Source organism: Carassius gibelio, chromosome A17, assembly GCF_023724105.1.
Source record: "Carassius gibelio isolate Cgi1373 ecotype wild population from Czech Republic chromosome A17, carGib1.2-hapl.c, whole genome shotgun sequence".
NCBI lineage: Eukaryota > Metazoa > Chordata > Actinopteri > Cypriniformes > Cyprinidae > Carassius > Carassius gibelio.
In genome coordinates, this window is record NC_068387.1 from 27,307,994 (window position 1) to 27,327,879 (window position 19,886).

The 19,886-nt window shown below is 45.5% G+C and overlaps 5 protein-coding genes across 12 annotated transcripts in view; 2 read left to right on the forward strand and 3 right to left on the reverse strand.

The window, feature by feature from the left end:
• Positions 1–56: 56 nt before the first annotated feature.
• On the reverse strand, positions 57–8,595 carry klhdc2 (kelch domain containing 2). 7 transcript variants are annotated; one of them, XM_052529960.1, is made up of 15 exons: positions 3,100–3,225; positions 2,806–2,950; positions 2,516–2,728; positions 2,306–2,391; positions 2,118–2,235; positions 1,917–2,029; positions 1,756–1,837; positions 1,594–1,677; positions 1,417–1,497; positions 1,265–1,323; positions 1,082–1,191; positions 928–1,000; positions 754–841; positions 478–530; positions 57–397 (listed from the first exon to the last, which is right to left on the reverse strand). In XM_052529960.1, the coding sequence occupies exons 3-15, from the start codon at positions 2,714–2,716 to the stop codon at positions 286–288; spliced, it is 1,260 nt and encodes a 419-aa protein (XP_052385920.1). In that variant the 5' UTR covers positions 2,717–2,728; positions 2,806–2,950; positions 3,100–3,225; the 3' UTR covers positions 57–285. The 7 variants fall into 7 exon arrangements, with proteins under 7 accessions (XP_052385920.1, XP_052385925.1, XP_052385921.1 ...); XM_052529965.1 differs by lacking the exons at positions 2,806–2,950; positions 3,100–3,225 and adding an exon at positions 8,480–8,595; XM_052529961.1 differs by lacking the exon at positions 2,806–2,950 and having other exon boundaries at positions 3,224–3,334.
• On the forward strand, positions 3,250–5,863 carry lrr1 (leucine rich repeat protein 1). 2 transcript variants are annotated; one of them, XM_052529957.1, is made up of 5 exons: positions 3,250–3,389; positions 3,751–3,939; positions 4,013–4,111; positions 4,632–5,359; positions 5,444–5,863. In XM_052529957.1, exons 2-5 carry the CDS (start codon positions 3,757–3,759, stop codon positions 5,697–5,699), a joined length of 1,266 nt encoding a protein of 421 aa, XP_052385917.1. In that variant the 5' UTR covers positions 3,250–3,389; positions 3,751–3,756; the 3' UTR covers positions 5,700–5,863. The 2 variants fall into 2 exon arrangements, with proteins under 2 accessions (XP_052385917.1, XP_052385918.1); XM_052529958.1 differs by having other exon boundaries at positions 3,266–3,389; positions 3,688–3,939.
• dnaaf2 (dynein axonemal assembly factor 2) lies at positions 5,910–8,473 on the reverse strand. Its single transcript, XM_052529939.1, has 2 exons — positions 6,651–8,473; positions 5,910–6,487 (listed from the first exon to the last, which is right to left on the reverse strand). Exons 1-2 carry the CDS (start codon positions 8,067–8,069, stop codon positions 6,107–6,109), a joined length of 1,800 nt encoding a protein of 599 aa, XP_052385899.1. The 5' UTR covers positions 8,070–8,473; the 3' UTR covers positions 5,910–6,106.
• LOC127933177 (kelch domain-containing protein 1) lies at positions 8,482–13,275 on the reverse strand. The gene is made up of 13 exons (XM_052529968.1): positions 13,006–13,275; positions 12,755–12,825; positions 10,364–10,481; positions 10,181–10,293; positions 9,997–10,081; positions 9,829–9,912; positions 9,651–9,731; positions 9,401–9,459; positions 9,199–9,308; positions 9,046–9,118; positions 8,875–8,959; positions 8,731–8,783; positions 8,482–8,654 (listed from the first exon to the last, which is right to left on the reverse strand). The coding sequence occupies exons 1-13, from the start codon at positions 13,090–13,092 to the stop codon at positions 8,516–8,518; spliced, it is 1,158 nt and encodes a 385-aa protein (XP_052385928.1). The 5' UTR covers positions 13,093–13,275; the 3' UTR covers positions 8,482–8,515.
• Positions 13,276–13,309: 34 nt separating this feature from the next.
• pole2 (polymerase (DNA directed), epsilon 2) overlaps positions 13,310–19,886 on the forward strand; it is a 9,498-nt gene continuing 2,921 nt past the window's right edge. Inside the window, exons 1-11 of the mRNA XM_052529983.1 lie at positions 13,310–13,529; positions 13,616–13,716; positions 16,234–16,309; positions 16,389–16,466; positions 16,655–16,748; positions 17,376–17,450; positions 17,556–17,639; positions 18,026–18,082; positions 18,166–18,214; positions 18,286–18,358; positions 18,436–18,608. Of these exons, the coding sequence (XP_052385943.1) occupies positions 13,456–13,529; positions 13,616–13,716; positions 16,234–16,309; positions 16,389–16,466; positions 16,655–16,748; positions 17,376–17,450; positions 17,556–17,639; positions 18,026–18,082; positions 18,166–18,214; positions 18,286–18,358; positions 18,436–18,608 (934 nt within the window). The 5' untranslated portion in view covers positions 13,310–13,455. The remainder of the gene's footprint in view (positions 13,530–13,615; positions 13,717–16,233; positions 16,310–16,388; positions 16,467–16,654; positions 16,749–17,375; positions 17,451–17,555; positions 17,640–18,025; positions 18,083–18,165; positions 18,215–18,285; positions 18,359–18,435; positions 18,609–19,886) is intronic.

A 19,886-nucleotide genomic window follows, 5' to 3' on the forward strand; every position in this document is an offset into this window, starting at 1 on the left:
GTTTGGTTATAGTTTGGAAAACTGAAACACTCTGGTGACAAAAAAAGACCACGGACCAGTGTTTGACGTTTTTAATGCAGATGTGATATTAATAAATGTAGATAAAACTGCTGAAATCAAATCAGGCATCATATCTGTCGTCCAGTGGAATAAATGTTTTTCTGCTACACTCTTAAATGACACTGACTTTCCCAATCCGTGTGAGATGAGACGCTAAACCTTCATAAAAGTCTCAGGTTTGTTTCGGCGCAGCTCCTCTTGTCCCGGTCGGGATGTGATTGTCTTCTAGGAGTCTGCCGTGGTTCTCTGTTTGAGGCGATGCAGCAGGGCGCTGGGCAGGACGTCCCACATGTGCTCCAGACGCTTCTGATGCAGGACCGCAGCGTCGAAACACAACCTGGACGTCCACACCACACAAACACACACTTCAGAGAGCGCCCGAGACCGTAAGTGTGAGGCTTGGGGGAAATCACTCACCTGACCAGTGATTTGGGCTGAACAGTGAAAAGCAGTAATTCGTTGCTGTGAGCCTGTGAATACAAGAGCGAGAACAGATTCAGATGCAGCAGGAAGACGCACAAATACAGGGATTGATCTTTAAACTGATCTTATGTGTCTCAAAACTACAAATGAGTATTGTTCTGAACTACAGAGCATGTGTTTTCTACTCGCTAGCGCTGGAGTTCTTCATTAAAGCATGCATTAGTAGCTTTTTGCTAATTATAAGGGAGTAGATCATGAGGTTTTGCTCACGGCCTGTTGATGTGAGAGAAGATTATTGGCACATCCTCCAAACACGAACACTTCCCCATCGGGACCTAGACACGCCGTGTGCCACAGTCTGCAGAAGACACACACACACACACACACACATCAGCATCAGTGAGACGGCAAACACACACTGATCGAGACGAGTGTCAGACGCACCTGGGCCGCTCTGTGTGCTCGTGTTTAAACGGTTTCCACTCGTTCTTACTGACGCAGTAAAGCCAGGCATCGCCTGCAAAACAAACACTTGACTGAAGCGTGTGTGTGTGTGTGTGTGTGTGTGTGTGTGTTCAGGTGAAGCTGTGTCACTCACTCAGTGTTTCTCTGTCGGTGGTGAAGCCTCCAAACAGAAAGATGTGATCCGCTGACACCGGAGTGAAGGAGTGCCACGAGCGGCCGAGCGGACCGTGCTGAGGAACACACCTGAAACAAACACCAGTGGATCAGCACATCCCACAGACGGAGGATTCCTCCGCTATACACACCCTGAACATACATCTCACTCCATTCCCACGTGTCCATGTTGATGCAGTACAGATCGTTCAGCCGATGATCCTGTGGTGCAGAAGACTCAGCTTTAGAACACAAAGATGACTCTAGTCTAATAATGGACAGATGAGTGCTGCACACACACACACACACACACACCATGTATCGGCCTCCAAAGACGTAACCTCTGTTTCCGATGCTGGCGCAGGCGTGAGCGGCTCGTGGTGACGGAGCGTCTCCCTGCACACACACACACACACACACACACACACACACAGCGTTTGAACCAGATCACACCAGTTCTACAGCATCAGACCTGAGGTACAGGGTTAAGACCTTTGTGATGGGTTGGCTCCACGCTGACGTCTCGAGATCAAGAATGTGTATGTGGTTGTTCCAGCCTCGTCCCGCGTGGTTCCCCTGAAGACACAGCACATCACATTTCTCATCACACTCGTGTCACACGTGACTGCTGAAGACGGGACGAGACGGACTCACCATGAATGAATTTTCATCGAGTGCAAACGTTCCTCTGTGACCGGGCTGCGCTATGTAGCCGTAGCCACCGAAATACGCCAGCCTGTGGAAACAACACAAACAGCTGGAGCAAAGTCAAGGCATCTCGCTGATAAGATCCTCTCTGTTTGAGGAGCACGTACTGGTTTCTGTAGACCCAGCAGCCCAGCTTGTCTTTACAGGTCGGCGCCAGGCCGGTCAGATCGCTCATCTTCTCCCAGCGGAGCACAGACGCTCTCAGCGGCAGACGGTAAACCTGCGGGACACCACGGAGCACAAGCCAACATCTGTATCTCTCAGAGACTCACAGCTGTCTGGTGTCTCGCTTCAGGAGAAGGACTCACCAGATTAGTGTTTCCTCGAGCCTGATGACCGCCGAACAGATAGAGAACACCGTCCACACACGAGCCGCAGCTGCCCGACATCGAGTTTGGCACGTCACCCTCCGAGCGCTTCATTCTCCTGCAAGAGAACACAGTTAGCGGCGTCAAACTCTCGTGTGTTCAGCTGGTGTGACAGCACAGGGCTTTACCATCTTCCCGTCTCCATGTTGTAGATCCAGATTTCGTTCTTCGGCAAATACAAGTCAGTGAATTCAGCAGCTTCAGTGTCCGCATTCTGATAAAACCACAGTAAAAACATACAGACGTCTTTACACGGAGACCTTCAGAACAGTTAGCTGGGAAAGTGTGATGATAAGGTAAATGTGAGTGCGATGGACCTTAAATATGAATAAACACACCTTATATCCTCCCCATACGAACATACAGCTGCCGTCAGTGACTGCGATGTGTCCGCTGCGCTCGGCTGGACTCTGTCTGGACACAAACACGTCCTGCAGCCAGTCCAGCTCTCCGTCCTCCTCCTGACCTGCAGCCCACTCAAACTCATCTTCATCTTCATCATCCTCATCCTCCATGTGTGGTACCAGATCTTCTTCCATGTCACGCAGTCACTAGTAGAAGATTTACCTGTTACTGATCAAACATCTAACGTGCAGCACATCTTTCATTTATCTGCAGGTGGCTTTACCGATGTCAACACACACGCACACACTTATAGCAATAACAGGAAGTCCATGTCCGATGTTTTCCAGGAATTTAAAAGATAACTTCTCTACAGAGCTTCATGCGGCCAGTGTATGTTACACGAGTCTTCTTCAGCACAGATCAAATGACTGTTTGAATTTATAAAAAGTCAGCAATGTTGATCAATGTAAATCGAGTGAATCTTCAGGAATCAGTCACACGAGATCGTGTTGTTTTGGTCGAGCAGCTGATGCGCGCTCACCTCTACAGATGAGAATAATAACTGAAAACTACTCACACGAATGAAAACTAGTAATCTTTTCACTTCTGTGGGTCAAGCGACTGAGTCATGGAAAGTAGCTTGTCATGAGCTGCGATGCTCACATGAATTAAAACTCAATTTTAATGCATAAAGGCCTCACCGGAAATACCTTCTGGTAAAGTTACGCCGCCATAGTAGTGAGGTCAACCGTGAGTGTTCACTGCGCATGCGCGGCGCGAAGAAGCGCGCGTTACGCAACAGCCTGTTAGCGAAAGCGTCGTTAAAGAGTGTTGTTTTAACACGATCTAACCGTGTTATGTTTCCAGGTGAGTGGTTTTAATCATTCCTTAAAAGTTTGGCCTTACTATGGATCTGCTGATGTGCTAATTAATCGATTCGAACGGAAGAACAGAGCAGCGAGAGTGCCTCAGAACCTCGGGTCCGTTGTACTTTTTTCAGTCAGAGTTTATTTAACGTTACCAAGCAAATAACGACTAAACAGTTAGTGTCCGGAACTAGATACCAGTCCAGTATTCACACACGATATATTGGTCGACGTTTAATGGAGGAATCCATCACTTTTTATGCAAAACATCCTGCCGTATCCTGATCGTTCGAGACTAGCATTGACCCGAACCCGAGCTCGGTGTGTCCGTCGGTGCTGTCTCACGGGCGGGTGTTGTGTAGGTCAGGATGAGGCTGCAGTGTGATGTGGAGGTCGTTAACCGCGCGTTACCGTCGCTGGGGCTGCGGAGGAACGGCAGATCGCGCCGTGCGGTTCTGTCCATCGGGAAACACTTGGACCGGAATCCGAGCAGCAGCGGCCTGTTTCTGCTCATCTGCACCGCCAAAGACCGCAGCGGAGTCCGATACAAGGCAGGCTCTCTCTCCTTCTGTGTGTCTGGATCAGATGTGATCAGCTCCTGAGTCTCTGTGTGTTTCTCTGCAGCTGAAGGATAACATCGAGAAGTTCTTCACCTGGTTCGTGGAAGAAGGCAAAGCCACGGTTCGACTGAAGGAGCCTGCGATTGACATCTGTCTGAGTAAAGTAAAGACGTGCTTTCATTTCTGCTGGAGAAAGGGGTTTAAATAAATGCATCATACATTCCATCCAAAGTGCAGTTATTATAGTGTTTTTTTGTAGTTTTGAAGCCAGCAGACTGATATTAGGCACCGTGGCAGCTGATAAAAGATAAAGATACTGATTGGTCAACTACTTTGTAATATTTCTTTCTTTGCTATAGTGAGCATCTCTTCCAGTCTTCAGCTGCAAATATAATACAGTAATAATCTGGATTGATATCTGCTTTTTTTGTCACTGTGCTGATTCCTGCTTTACTTGAGCCATTTATTCCATTTTTAGCTTCTGGGTAGGTGATTATAATGTGTCAGGATCAAGTTAAACTCTGTAGCCTGACCGTGTTCTCTGATGTCGAGGGAATATCTGCTGCCTCACTCTAGTTCCTACACAGACCTGGTTTTACATAAATAGAATACTGACGCTATTAAAAAGCTGAAGATATGAATGTTTTCCATGAAGGCTAGTGCTTGACGTGTGTGTGTTTCAGGCCGACATCAGCAGCCTGAAGAGCTTCCTCTCCGCCGCGCGTCTGGCTCACAGAGGAAGTGACACGGACTCGCTCCCTCTGTTGGCCCTCGGCCCGGCCCGCGCCCGTGATGTGGAGAAACCCAAGAAGAAGCTCAGCATTCTGTCGAAGAAGGACTATCCGCTCACGTCCAGCTTCCCGTGTTCTCTGGAGCAGCTGCAGGTGTCGTACTGCAGACTAACCCGTGTGGACATGCGCATGCTGACCCTCAGAGCCCTGCGCCGGCTGGACCTCAGCAACAACCACATCAAGAAGCTGCCCTCCACCATCGGTGACCTGAGCTGCCTCGCAGAGCTGATTCTCCACAACAACCACCTGGAGAGCTTCAGCGACGGCCTGTGCTCCTCGACCCTGCAGACGTCGCTCCAGCATCTGGACCTGAGTCAGAACCAGCTGCAGGTCCTGCCCGCTCGCTTCTGTCAGCTGCAGCAGCTGGTCAACCTCAAACTGGACGATAACAAACTCTCGCGGCTGCCTTTCCACATCGGTCGGCTCTCCAAGCTGCGCTTCCTGTCCGCCGCTCACAACCAGCTCACCGTACTTCCTGCCAGCTTCAGAAAACTGTGCCTGGAGAACCTGGACCTGTTTGGAAACCCGTTCTCTCAAGCCAACGCTCTGGAGCACACGATGCACCTCACGTTCCCGCTGACGCTGCAGGAGCTGGCGTCCCGCGCCGTGCTGGAGCTCAGGTGAGGCTCGCTCCGCTGCTTACACAGACGCCAGTCTGCTGATGTCACGCTCGGTTTCTAACCTGTTCTTGTCTTCTCTGTCAGAATCCCACACGGTCCTCACGTCGTGCCGCTGCACCTGTGTCACCAGCTGGACTTCTCTAAAGCGTGCGACTGCGGCCGGGTCTGTGTGAACTCCTTCATCCAGACGGCCGTCAGCATGAACCTGCACCTGGTGTCTCACACCGTAGTGTTGGTGGATAACATGGGCGGCACCGAGGCTCCGGTGCAGAAGCACTTCTGCTCGCTCATGTGTTACTGTGAGTTCATGGACGGCTGCGTGCAGCGTGATCTGAGATGATGACGCGAGGATCACGCTCTCGTGTGGACGAACACTGATCTGTTTTCAGTGTTTGTTTTGTTTCTCTTTTAGCTCAATGTTTAAGGGACCGTTTTGTGTAGAACACCTTTAAACTACAGCATCACAACATGTTTTGTGAAATAAATAAAAGTCATTAAAACAAATGTTTGAGCTGACAAAGAAATTATTTCATGATTTCACACGACAGGCTTCTGTATTTTCTCAGTTTCCTTTATTTAATTATTCCCCCAAAAGATCAGTCTCTTTTTATAAGTAGATTTCTAAACAATGATTTTTATTTTTCTCTACATTTAAACATCCAACTTGAGTTAACTAAAAGTAAGTGAATTATCATGACTATAGAACCCCAATGATGAGATAGCACGCTATCAGTAAGCTCAGAGAGTTTAGTCCAAATCAGACCAGAGAGAGTTCTGGAAGCACAGAGCGGCCGAGGTCTTGTGACTGCAGATGAAGACGTCTCTGCCGTCGCGCTCGATCTCTCTCAAGATGACTCCGTCAGCAGACGCTGTTTCCTCCGCTGTGCTCTCGTGGTCTTCTGAGGAACGTCTCGTCTCTGGCTCGTCCTGAGAAGAGCTCTGATCCTCCTCGTGATTCAGTTGCTGGTTTAGTGCAGTATCATCTGTGTCCAGCGTCTGGTGAGGAAATAATGCATTAGCGTCACTCGCTGTGTTTTCTGTGTGCAGGGCGCCGCTCACTTCATGGACGTCTTCATCTCCAGCGTTTGCTTTCACATGGGTTTGGATCTCAGACTCACTGGAACACTTCTGCGGAAAGAGAGTAACAATTACACATTAGTATCAGTAATCTCTATACTATATCACACCCACTGCATTACTAGATAAAAGCAGATTCAAACTGATGATTAGTGAATTTGATGGCTTGATATTAAATACACATGCATGAATGTTTTATATAATAGTCACATACTGTATTTGGTGAGGCGACCGCTCGATTGATGTGGGTTCCATCTTCATTGTCTGTTTCCACAGAGCAGATGAGCTGTAAATGATCAGGTGTCTGTGGTTCTGTCGTTAAATCGATTAACTGAGATGCTAAAGGCTCTTGCTGTAGTCCGGCTGTATCACCTGCTGAAGGACTGACAATACTGCAGTTTAATTCTGTCTCCAGAACCTCCTCATTAGATGTGCGAGGGTTCTGATCCTCCTCCTCCTCCTCGCTCCTCTTCATCTCATCACATCTGGTCTGATCTTCCTCCTCCTCGCTTCTCTTCATCTCATCACATCTGATCTGATCTTCCTCCTCCTCGCTCTTCATCTCATCACATCTGGTCTGCTGTAATTCTGTGCTCCTCGCTGGCTGAACAGGAAGAGTGATGGTCAGCTGTTTCTTGGTTTTGTTGAACTTGGCGTCTCCTTTGTCTTCATCCACAGGATAGGAGAGCGGAAGATCTAGTTTATACGCTGGTTTGTGAGACTGCAGGACGAGCCGTTGCTCCAGGACGAGCAGCTCAGCGTCCTGCGCAGATCTCAGCAGCGGTAAAGACACAGTGATGATGATGTCTGTGGGTCGGGCCCCGGGCCCCGAGTCTCTGGAGCACCTGTAGTCCTGCAGATCGACGACGGACCGATACTTTACGGTGTAATGTGGTTCAGTAGGCTGACTGGATGATGAAGATCTGGAGTCCTCATGATCTGGAGGAGCGGCACAGGAGGCTTCGGGTTCGGGTTCTGGTTCTGGTTCTGTGTGGGTCTGCTCCAGGTCTCTGGTGCTCTGCTGCTGCTCGTGGCCAGGAATCGGTCTGCGGATCACAGCCGCCTGAGGAACACCTTTATACTTCATTTTCAGCTGCTTTATATTCCTTCTGTCCAGCTTGATGTGGAAGGAGTCCTCGACGCCTCCGATCGCGGTTCTGTGGAGCAGCTCCATCAGTCTCTTGTTGTTTTCCGCCGCGTGCAGCGCGTCTGGGTGGAAGATGACGTCATGAATCACGCAGCTGTTCCCGGAGGCGTCTCGGTCCGGTCTGCCCGGTGTCAGACTGAACGGTAAGCGCCAGTGGAAGCCCGTCTTCCCGTCTCGGTCTCGGCCCGCTTCACACGAGGGTTTATCGATCAGCTGATTGGAGCAGATATTGATGAAGCGCTTCTCGCGTGCTCCTCGGATCTTCAGCACGTGATGAGCTTCGGGGTGAATGAACTGCACGTTCGTTCCTCTGTCCTTCTCCAGCTGTGTGATCTCCTCCTCGTATCTTCTCTTGTTCTCGGGGTCTGAGATCTCGGTCGCGTATTCGTTCAGTAACTCGCGGAACTTCTCGTCTTTTAGAGCTTCACCGAAACGATTTATTTCATCACGTGTCAGATTCATTTCTTCGAGTTTGCTGAAATCCATTGTGAACTGTTAAGCTCTTTTTTTAAAGAAATTAAATCGACAGAAAACTACGTTGAGTACAACGACTCTGTAACCATAGAAACCTGCTACAATAAGCGAGAGCGCGCACGCTGTCGAGACGCTCATCGCGTGAGCGCGCAGCTCTCATCAGTGCACTATTCTTATTTGAAGCAGATGTAACTTGAACTAATTCGACTGGTTTCCATCCTCCAGGAACACATTTACCTGTCTATAACCATACGTTGAACAGAAAGGGGCGTTCATTTATATTTATATATTGTTCCTAGAAGGAAACTGCTACATTTGCATTAGGTTATAAATACAATTTCAGCGCTTATACACAAAACCGTGAAATATTGTTTCAGTTGTTCAAATCCTGAATGTAGATATTTTAATAATATTAAACAAACCCTTTTCAGGTGTGCCGTGTTTTATTTTAAAACAACTCATTCCACATTCTGTGACTTTCTGCTCGTTCTGAAGAAAATGGTCCTTCTCTTCACAGCGTTCCTCAGTTTTGGTGGTAAACAGAGAATCTGGGACTGAAACGTGCTGGCGTGGCTTGCAATGAAGTCTTGGCATAATCTGCAGAAATAAACCTCATTAGTCTGTGGTCCATCAGCACATCGCTCCTGTTGCGCCGGTGCTCACCGGTTCTTACCGTATCAGCGGGTACGGCTGAGTCTGGAACACCAGCGCATCGTTGCAGTGGCCCTGCAAAACAGATCATCTTCACTGAGACAGGGTTACAGGTTTCAGAAGTTTGCTGAATTATACTTTACACCGTGGAGCACACAACACTCACTTTGTCCACTAAGAGGATATAATCATGACTTCCTCCAAACACTACAACATCCGAGTCTCTTCCTTGACAAGCACTGTGCCAGAGCCTGATAAATCAGAACCAAAGAGCGCTTGAGAAAATCAAATCATTAGATCTTATTCTATTCATCTCCATGTCTGTGTTTTCTCCTACCGCGGTTTGTCCTTGTTTTGATGCTCCATCTTTGTCCATCCATTTGTCTCCAGATCAAATATCCAGCCGTCACCTGACAGGAAAGAGAAAGCTCTGTGGTTCTGTGTGTTAGCTATGATGTCGTTTAGAGTTGTGTTTCTGTGTGTGTCATACTCATGGGTCTGCAGTCCACACTCAGTCCCCCGAACACGAACAGAGACGTATCTGACACTGCTGTTAGTGTGTGCCATGAGCGTCCTAAAGGAGCCGCGGTGGAGGACACGCTAAAAACACGAGATGAGGCAGCAGCTTCATCAAGATGACACACACACACAACGCTCAGGAACGGGTTATATAGCTGTGTGACGTCTCTTACATTTCTGACCAGGTCCAGGAATTTAAATCCAGACAAAACATGTCACTTGTTCTAGCTTCCTGTGCAGAAAACACACATGAAACATGACAACAGTCTAATCTGACACATGCATCTTCTCAAGAGAACTAGAGAAGAACACATTATGGCCTTTTAAACAAGCAGATATTTTAGAGGATTTATGTTTTTTTGTACGAGAGAAGTGATTTTAAGGAAGCAGCAGTCTCTATAAATGCATATGAACAATACTCACTCTTATTCTTCCACCGCACACGTAGCCTTTGCTGCCGATGCTAGCGCTAGCATGAGCGGCTCGCGGGGCCGGAGCTCGTCCCTGTCAATCATTCACAAACACACTTCATACTGTTGTAAACTTCACCAAAACATTGGATAAGTGCCTGATTTATAATGCTGAATGATGTTAGACTCACGAAGGTCTGCGGCTCGGCCCATCTGCTTCTTTCTGTATCAAACTCATGGACTTCGTTGTTCCATCCCCAGAAAATGTCCTCGGCCTGACAAGAGAAAACTGACCCTGATATGAATCTGTTTTGGATCATTCTTTGTATGTGAGCAGTTTTGTAGTGAACATAAACTACCCATGATGCTTCATCCACAATGAAGCTCTTTGAATCGTTGATTTCACGCCGCAGTTTGTGACCATATCCACCAAAGTAGATGATTCTGTCGGGAGACCGACACTCATATTATGCAATTATTACTAAATCAGTTCCTTCATATTGAGCGGTATGTACTGAATGAATCCGATAGAGAAACATTAACCTTCCTTCATGAACCCAGCAGGAGAGTTTATCTCGTGGCGACGGCAGCGATCCGGACCGAAGCCTCACTCTCCTCCAGCTGAAGCTCTCGTCCTGCAGACTGACTGAGTAATGCTGAAACAAGACACTCTCATGAAGCGTGTGTGAACAGATGCACCTGAACACAGACTGACCGCAGCTTTACTTCATTAGTCTGTCCATCATCACCGCAGCCGCCAAAGATATACAGCTCTTCATTCACGATGCAGCCGCAGCTCCCAGACATCGCCGGAGGAACCGTCCCACACACAGCACGCCTCTCCCTGAGGAGGAGAGAAGAGGAGAGGAGAGGAGGAGGAGAGAAGAGGAGGAGGAGGAGGAGGAGAGAGGAGGAGAGGAGGGGGAGGAGAGGAGGAGGAGGAGAAGAGGAGAGAAGAGGAGGAGGAGAGAAGAGGAGGAGGAGGAGGAGGAGGAGAGAGGAGGAGAGGAGGGGGAGAAGAGGAGAAGGAGGAGAGGAGGGGAGGAGGAGAGGAGAAGGAGGAGAGGAGGAGGAGGAGAGGAGAGAAGGAGGAGGAGAGAAGAGGAGGAGTAGAGGAGGGAGGAGGAGAGAAGAGAGGAGAGAAGGAGAAGAGGAGGAGGGAGGAGAGAAGGGAGGAGAGAAGAGAAGAGGAGGAGGAGAGAAGAGAGGAGAAGAGGAGGAGGAGAAGAGAGGAGAAGAGGAGGGAGGAGGAGGAGAAGGAGAGGAGGGGAGAGGAGGAGAAGAGAGGAGAGAGAGGAGGAGGAGAAGAGAGGAGGAGGAGAGGAGGAGAAGAGAGGAGAAGAGGAGGAGGAGAAGAGAGGAGAAGAGGAGGAGAAGGAGGAGGAGGAAGAGAAGGAGGAGGAGGAGAGAAGGAGGAGAAGAGAGGAGGAGGAGAAGGAGGAGGAGGAGAGGAGGAGAAGAGAGGAGAAGAGGAGGAGGAGGAAGAGAGGAGAAGAGGAGGAGAAGGAGGAGGAGGAGAGAAGGAGGAGGAAGAGAGGAGAAGAGGGAGGAGGAGAAGGAGGAGGAGGAGGAGGAGGAGAGAAGGAGGAGGAGGAGAGAGAGAGAGGAGGAGTATAGGAGGAGAGAAGAGGAGGAGGAGAAGAGAGGAGAAGAGGAGGAGGAGAGAAGGAGGAGGAGAGAAGAGGAGGAGTAGAGGGAGGAGAGAAGAGGAGGAGGAGAAGAGAGGGAAGAGGGAGGAGGAGAGAAGGAGGAGGAAGAGGAGGAGAAGAGGAGGAGGAGAAGAGGAGGAGGAGAAGAGAGGAGAAGAGAAGGAGGAGGAGGGAGGGAGAGAAGAGGAGGGAGGAGAAGAGGAGGAGGAGAGAAGAGGAGGAGAGAGAAGAGGAGGAGAGGAGAGGAGAGAGAGGAGGAGGAGAAGAGAGGAGAGAAGAGGAGGAGGAGAGAAGGAGGAGGAAGAGGAGGAGGAGAAGAGGAGGAGGAGAAGAGAGGAGAAGAGGAGGAGGAGAAGGGGGAGGAGGAGAGAAGGAGGAGGAGGGAGAGGAGGAGAAGAGGAGGAGAGAAGGAGGAGAGAGGAGGAGAGAGAGGAGAAGAGGAGAAGAGGAGGAGGGAGAAGAGGAGGAGGAGGAGAAGAGAGAAGGAGGAGGAAGGAGAGAAGGAGGAGGAGGAGAGAAGAGGAGGAGGAGAAGAGTGGAGCAGAGGAGGAGTGAGGCGAAGCCGAGGAGGAGGAGGAGGAGGCAGAGAAGAGGCGTAGCGGAGGAGAGAAGGAGGAGGAGCGAGCCGAGGAAGGATGAGGAGCGAGAGCGAGACGGAGGTCGTCGCGCCGGAGAGCGGCCGCGGCGTCGCGCGAGCCGGCGCGCGTCGGCGCGGCGCCGGCGCGTCGGCGGCCGCCGCGGCGGCGCTCCGCCAGCGGCGGCGCATGCGCGGCGCCGCGCAAGACGAGATGACTTCTGTTCGCCATGTCACTAGATTCTAAACCTTTTGTGCCTCCAGTTTGTAGATAACAGTGAGACACAGTCAACACGTAGATACACACACACACACACACACACACACACACACACACACACTATCTCTCTCACTCACTCACTCACTCACTCACTCACTCACTCACACACACACACACACACACTCTATCTCTTTCTCTCACTCACACACACACACACTCTCTATCTCTCTCTCACTCACTCACACACACACACACGTTTGTTTTTGTGTAAAGTGTGTTCATCCCATAGGGTGTTAATGGTTTTTATTCTGTAGAAACTGTATATTCTATGTCCCTTCACCAACCCTACACCTAACCCTAACCCTCACAGGAAACATTGTGCATTTTTACTTTCTCAAAAAAACTCATTCTGTATGATTTATAAGTGTTTTGAAAAATGGGGGACATGGGTTATGTGCTCATAAGTCACCCTCTCCTTGTAATACCTGTGTCATACCCATGTCATTATACAGAGTTGTGTCCTGATATGATACAAAAACAAGAACACACACACACACACACACTCTCTTTCTACCTCCCCCCAATCCCCCCCCCCCCCCCCCCACACACACACACACTCACTCACTCTCTCATTCACACACACAATCACTAAACAACTGCTTGTGATTTCTTACCACATCCCAGTTTCTAAGTCGTACAACCAGAGCTCGTCATTTGGAAGGAAAACTTCACGGTTTTCCACCGACTGAAGCAAAACACAGTCATTGTTTAGCTTACAACAGTGTTATTAAAATAAAGCGTTATCAAACATTATCTGTTAAATGTCTTCATTTGATGCGTATAGACCATTTTAAACTACTGTTTCATCAAATATGCGGAAAAATGTTTTTTTGGGCCTGATTATTAATATTGTTATTGTTATTACCACGTATCCGCCCCAGATATACAGAAAGTGTCCGTCCGCCGCAGCTGTGTGTCCGCTTCTCTCTCGAGCCACCGGCTCTTCACTCATCACGACTGTCACTATTATTAACAGTGCTGATATTAATACTATTATGAGCTGACAGCAGTGACAGGAACCTACAACCTCTGAATTTTAGCAAAACAGCAGCTCGTGTCACGCGCATAATGACAGCAGCAGCGAGACGGGAGCGCGCGCGAGAAAGCTTTGTTTCTCGAGTTTTATTTCTGCACCTTTTTCTTTTATAAACTGTCTCGTATGAAGCGAAGTTACTACAAACAAAAAACAGACTGTTAATATAGAGATATCCAATGGTAGCTGAGAAAGTAAACACGGCTTTTATTTTGAAAGGTTTTTAGATGTTTACGAAACTTGTTGGAGCGGAAGCGGGAAGCGTCCGTTTGGCGGGAACAGATGAAGATGGACGCGCGCAGAGTGAAGCTGAAAGTGAGCGCAGGATTTAAAATGCGCGGATTAATCCTGCGACCGTATGTGGCACTCGTTATAGTAGTTATCTTCATCTACTATGTTTAAAGTGCAGTAATGAGTGTTAGAGGTTTTGTGTCGGTTGCAGGGAGTCCAGCCGCTTCCTGCTGCGGGTTCTAGAGTCCGTCTCTGAAGCGGATCTGGAGGAGGTTCTGGAGCGGATCCTAGATGCTGTCGAGAAACAACCGCGTATGCTTTAACTTACTTTATTAGAAACTTACATTTCTTTTAGGACAGATATGTACCACACTGGTGTTGTTGATAGTTTGTTATTGTTATGATGGTGATGATGGCAGTTTACATTTACATTTATTAATTTAGCAAACGCTTTTGTCTAAAGCGACTTACACATGAGTAAAGTGAAGAAATTAAAAACAACAAAAAGCAATGATATATGAGTGGTATAAACAAGTCTCAGCTTAACACAGTACACGTAGCATGGGCTTTTAAATAATATAATAAATAAAAAGAAAACATAAAGAATATAAAAAGGAATAGAGCAAGCTAGAGGTCTTCGGACACACAGCAAATCATACTTCTGCACAAAGTTTCTCTTTATACAACAGAAATGTGAATTCTGCCAGATACAGATTCGGGCTAGAATCGCCTATGTGATTTTTTTTGTTGTTGTTGAGATTTCTAATAGTAAACACAGCCATGTTGAAGCCTGCAGTAAATGTTTTGCATTATAGCAGTCCAAGCTGCTTATTGTTTTTCGAGAATGTTGCACTCCTGATTGTCATTGCACCAGACTTCACACCAATAAATCACAGAAATATTGGTCTTTACATTTGTCCGGCCTGTTGTCCGTGGATTTACCTAAATTTGGTGTTATTTGCCGTATAAAACGTATTTAGACATGCTAAATCAATTTTACAATCGATACAATAAAGTGACAACCCAAGAAAGCGAAGTAAACTGTCTCTTATGAAATAAATATGTTTTTGATAAAGATTTCAATTTGTTTGTGGTCTATATAGCCTGCATCAAAAAATAAGTTTGCAATGATGCGCCCGAAGTCACGATATGCTTATTTGTTTAAATTCATACCTACGTAATCACCATCACTAAAATTGTACTTTCTTTTTTTTTTTTACATTGAAACTTTGAAAAAAAACCTTCCCTACCGTCCCTTTTTTTAATTTATTAATTTTTTTACTGTTACTGCAAACCAAAATATTTTTGAGGATGGCCTGATGATGAAGATGATGTTGATGATAGTTAATGTGATGTTGATGATGATGATTATATTTAATGTGGTGATGTTGATGATGAAGATGATAGTTAATGTGATGATGTTGATGATGATTATATTTAATGTGGTGATGTTGATGATGAAGATGATAGTTAATGTGATGATGTTGATGATGATGATGATAGTTAATGTGATGATGATGATGATGATTATATTTAATGTGGTGATGTTGATGATGAAGATGATAGTTAATGTGATGATGTTGATGATGAAGATGATAGTTAATGTGATGATGTTGATGATGATGATGATGATAGTTAATGTGATGATGATGATGATGATAGTTAATGTGATGATGATGAAGATGATTATATTTAATGTGGTGATGTTGATGATGATGATGATGATAGTTAATGTGATGATGATGATGATGATAGTTAATGTGATGATGATGAAGATGATGATAGTTGATGTTGATGATGAAGATGATAGTTAATGTGATGATGTTGATGATGAAGATGATAGTTAATGTGATGATGATGATGATGATGATTATATTTAATGTGGTGATGTTGATGATGAAGATGATGATAGTTAATGTGATGATGATGATGATGATAGTTAATGTGATGTTGATGATGATGATGATAGTTAATGTGATGATGATGATGATGATTATATTTAATGTGGTGATGTTGATGATGATGATGATGATAGTTAATGTGATGATGATGATGATGATAGTTAATGTGATGATGATGAAGATGATGATAGTTGATGTTGATGATGAAGATGATAGTTAATGTGATGATGTTGATGATGAAGATGATAGTTAATGTGATGATGATGATGATGATGATTATATTTAATGTGGTGATGTTGATGATGAAGATGATAGTTAATGTGATGATGTTGATGATGATGATGATAGTTAATGTGATGATGATGATGATGATTATATTTAATGTGGTGATGTTGATGATGAAGATGATAGTTAATGTGATGATGTTGATGATGAAGATGATAGTTAATGTGATGATGTTGATGATGATGATGATGATAGTTAATGTGATGATGATGATGATGATAGTTAATGTGATGATGATGAAGATGATGATAGTTGATGTTGATGATGAAGATGATAGTTAATGTGATGATGTTGATGATGAAGATGATAGTTAATGTGATGATGATGATGATGATGATTATATTTAATGTGGTGATGTTGATGATGAAGATGATAGTTAATGTGATGATGTTGATGATGATGATGATAGTTAATGTGATGATGATGATGATGATTATATTTAATGTGGTGATGTTGATGATGAAGATGATAGTTAATGTGATGATGTTGATGATGAAGATGATAGTTAATGTGATGATGTTGATGATGATGATGATGATAGTTAATGTGATGATGATGAAGATGAAGATGATAGTTAATGTGCTGATGACGAAGATGATGATGATGATAGATGATGTGATGCTGATGATGTTCTGTGTCTCAGTGGGGTCCAGTATGGTGGAGCTGTCGGTGCTGGAGGCTGCGGTTCAGGATTGCAGTCAGGCGTGTGATGAAACCATGTGAGAATCTCATTTCTATCTGAACTGACTCTCAGCGTCTGCTCTTGCTGTCTCTAACATTCATGTTCTTCACTTACAGAGACAATGTGTTCAACATCATTGGAGCCTTTGATGTGCCTCGATTCATCTTCAGCACAGAAAGAAAGAAATTTGTCCCGTGAGGAATATTTCAATAAATAATAAGAATCAAGTGAATGTGACTTATGATAAAAAGCTCATTATCATCCCTGGTGAACACCACTGAGGTGTGAGATGAAGACCGTGTTCATCGTCTGCGGTGTTTGTGTGGGAAGTTCAAGATGTTTTCCATCGACAGGAATATGATCAGTGTTTGTTCTCTTTCAGCATCAGCATGACCAATCACCCGGTCCCTAAACTCTGCGGTCAGTCCAGAGATAAAGCCGAGCTCTTCAGAGAGCGATACACCATCTTACAACAGGCTAGTCCCTTTGTCTTTGCTTTTGAATGATCACTGTATTTATTTCCTTCCTAAATCATGTGTGAATGCTTGTGCAAGTCTAGGTGTTAACATCTCTCGTTCTGTTCGGGTTTCATGAATGAGGAAATTCATAATGTTTGTAATATCTTAATATTATCTTTATATGTTAAAGGAACACTCCCCTAAAGTTAAACGGTTGAGTTTTACCATTTTTGAATCCATTCAGCCGATCTCTGGGTCTAGATGTAGCACTTTTAGCTTAGCTTAGCTTAGCATAGATGTATAATAAAGTGTAATAATGAAGGAACTTTTCAGTCGTATCATGAGTTCAGCAGACGCAGTTATACTACACAGCGCTTGAAAACAGTCCCCAGCTAGTTAGTGTAGTGTTAGTGGTAGCAATAGCAGAGTAATAAACATTATTACTATTTTCCCAGTACTTAAAAAAAAAAGAAAGAAAAAGAAATAACCTGGTACCGTAACATTTTTTTTGTGGTAGTCTTTTGACAACACTAGTTTAACTCTAGGGGAGTTAGAAAATAAGCCTATCTTCAAAAATAGTGGAGTGTTCCTTTAATGGCAGATGTAATCAGGGTTTATCGTTATTTAATCATTATTCATCTACAGCGAACTCACAGACATGAACTCTTCACTCCTCCTGTTATCGGTTCAGCTCCAGATGAAGGGAGGAACAAATTCCAGGTAAAACTGAACAAAGCTCTCTGTGTAGACCGCTAAAGACTCACACAATCAGCTTGTTTCTGGAATATTTCCAGCCGGTGCTGATGATCTGTGACTGTTCTACAGCTGAAGACGGTGGAGGCTCTTCTGGGCAGCACAGCTAAAGTCGGAGAAGTGATTGTTCTGGGCATGATCACGCAGCTCAAAGAGGTATTCCTCCTCTTCCCACGTTCGTGATCGGTTGTGTTCAGCTGTTTGTGCTCGTGGGTTAGTCAAGGTAACCCTAATCATGTACCTGTGTAGATTAAACACTTGATGATGTTCTTGCTCTGTCCATGCAGTAAATGCACAGCCTTGAATGAGTCTGGTTTTCTTCTCGGTGTCAGTGGTGCGAGTCTGTCAGATACATCCAAAAACATGACTCTATATAGTGGGTTATGTAGAAATGTATTTTATTTGTTAGCTTGTTAGGGAGGGTTCAGTAGTGGCTGGACATCTGTAGTCTTGATTAAAGCATGAGTCTGTTGATGTGATGGAGAGAGAGCCTCACTGCAGTGTTTGTGTGTCGTCTCTTCATCCTCACGCTGTTCTTTCAGGGCAAGTTCTACCTCGAGGACCCCAGCGGCGCAGTGCAGCTCAACATGTCAAAGGCAATATCCTTCCTGTGCTAATCACCACACTCTTGTGCTGCTATCTTAGAGAAGGTTCTCCGTTTGTTCTTTAACACTCTTCATACCAGTTTCACAGCGGTCTTTACACCGAGTCCTGCTTCGTTCTGGCTGAAGGTGAGTCTCGTTCTCTCCATCTTCTGCTGTTTCCATCCCTGGATAATCACACGATGTGTCTGTGTTCACAGGATGGTACGAGGATGCAGTGTTTCACGTCAACGCGTTTGGTTTCCCGCCCACAGAACCCTCTTCCTTCACCAGGTGTGCGTTAGCTTTTATTTCCTGTAGGATGTCGCTGACATCGATCTGCATCCACATGAGTTTTCTTCTGTGTCCAGGGCTTACTATGGCAATATAAACTTCTTCGGCGGGCCGTCCAGCACAGCGGTCAAAGCATCGGCCAAACTGAAGCAGCTGGAGGAGGAGAACGAGGACGCCATGTTTGTGATGGTGTCAGACGTGTGGCTGGACCGTGTGGAGGTTCTGGAGAAGATCCAAGCCATGTTCTCAGGTCCGGTACCTGCCTTGTGTGTGTTAGATCGTGCTCCCAAATCTGCAATACAAATCATATAAACATCATGTTTAATATTGTCCTCATGTGCTGCAAAATAGTTCTGGTACCATTAACCCAATTATGACATTTAGGTGATTTGTGCAGATACAGTTAGCGTAAGTGTTTATCTTCTAATCCGGTTTGCTCAGCTCTCAGATTGTGCTCAGATACTGATTCTAACACAGAACGAGCTCTGGACTTAAACATGAGCATAAACACACTTCTGGTGAAGCTCATCTGGTGTTCACAGTCTTTAAGACCGAACAGATCATGATACACAGGACTCTAAGAGGATTTAAAACCGCAACAGCTCATGACATGATCCGTTCATGATCAGCTTATGAGTCTTGTTCTAATTAGTGGTAAAACATAAAATGTTCTCATTTTTCTAGCTAAGTATTTTAACTTTATTATGTGTCTTTATAGATAAGCATTACATTACTCTGCTTTCTAGACATTGAACAACCTGCTCTCAATCATTAGAAAAAGGCATTTGCAATTATTAAAGGTTATTAATATGAAAGGTTAATTCGCTCAAAAATGAAAATGCTGTCATAAATGATTCACCCCTTCACTGTGAACACATGAACACGTGTCGAAGTCTGACCCGCAGGAGAAGAAATCGCTGAATAAAGTCTTGTTTGTGCACAGAACGTGTTCTCGTAGCGTCTTTACTTTAAGAAACACTGACGTCACGTGGACTATTTCAGCGATGTCCTTACTGCCTCTCTGGGTCTAGAACCTTTCAGTTCTCTTGCCGTCTGAGTGAAATATCTTCATTGTGTTCTGAGGATGAACGAAGGGTGTACAGGTTTGGAACGCATGAGGGTCAGTAATTAATGACAACTTTCATTTTTGGGTGAACTAACCTTTTACATACTAATCCGCAGTACTAGCTGACTAATAGTGAAGTGAAGGGAAACTGAGTCTGCAGTCGTGTTTGAATTTGGACAGCAGTGAGTTAATATCCCCAGGCTTCAAACAGGTCCTTGTGCTCATCAGCGGTCTGTTAATCAGATCAGGTCGGGACGGATCAGGACGCATGTTCATCTCTCGATATCTAGAATCACTCTTGCGAGTAAAATGCAGAATGATGGCATGGAGAATAATGGCATGGAGATTTGTTTATCAGATCTATTTATTTCTCTTCCTAACATGGAGATTATTGAACTGCTTTCTAATTGGCTGCAAAACAGAAAATGCTGCTTCCATTTTTATAGCATCTCTTGATAATTG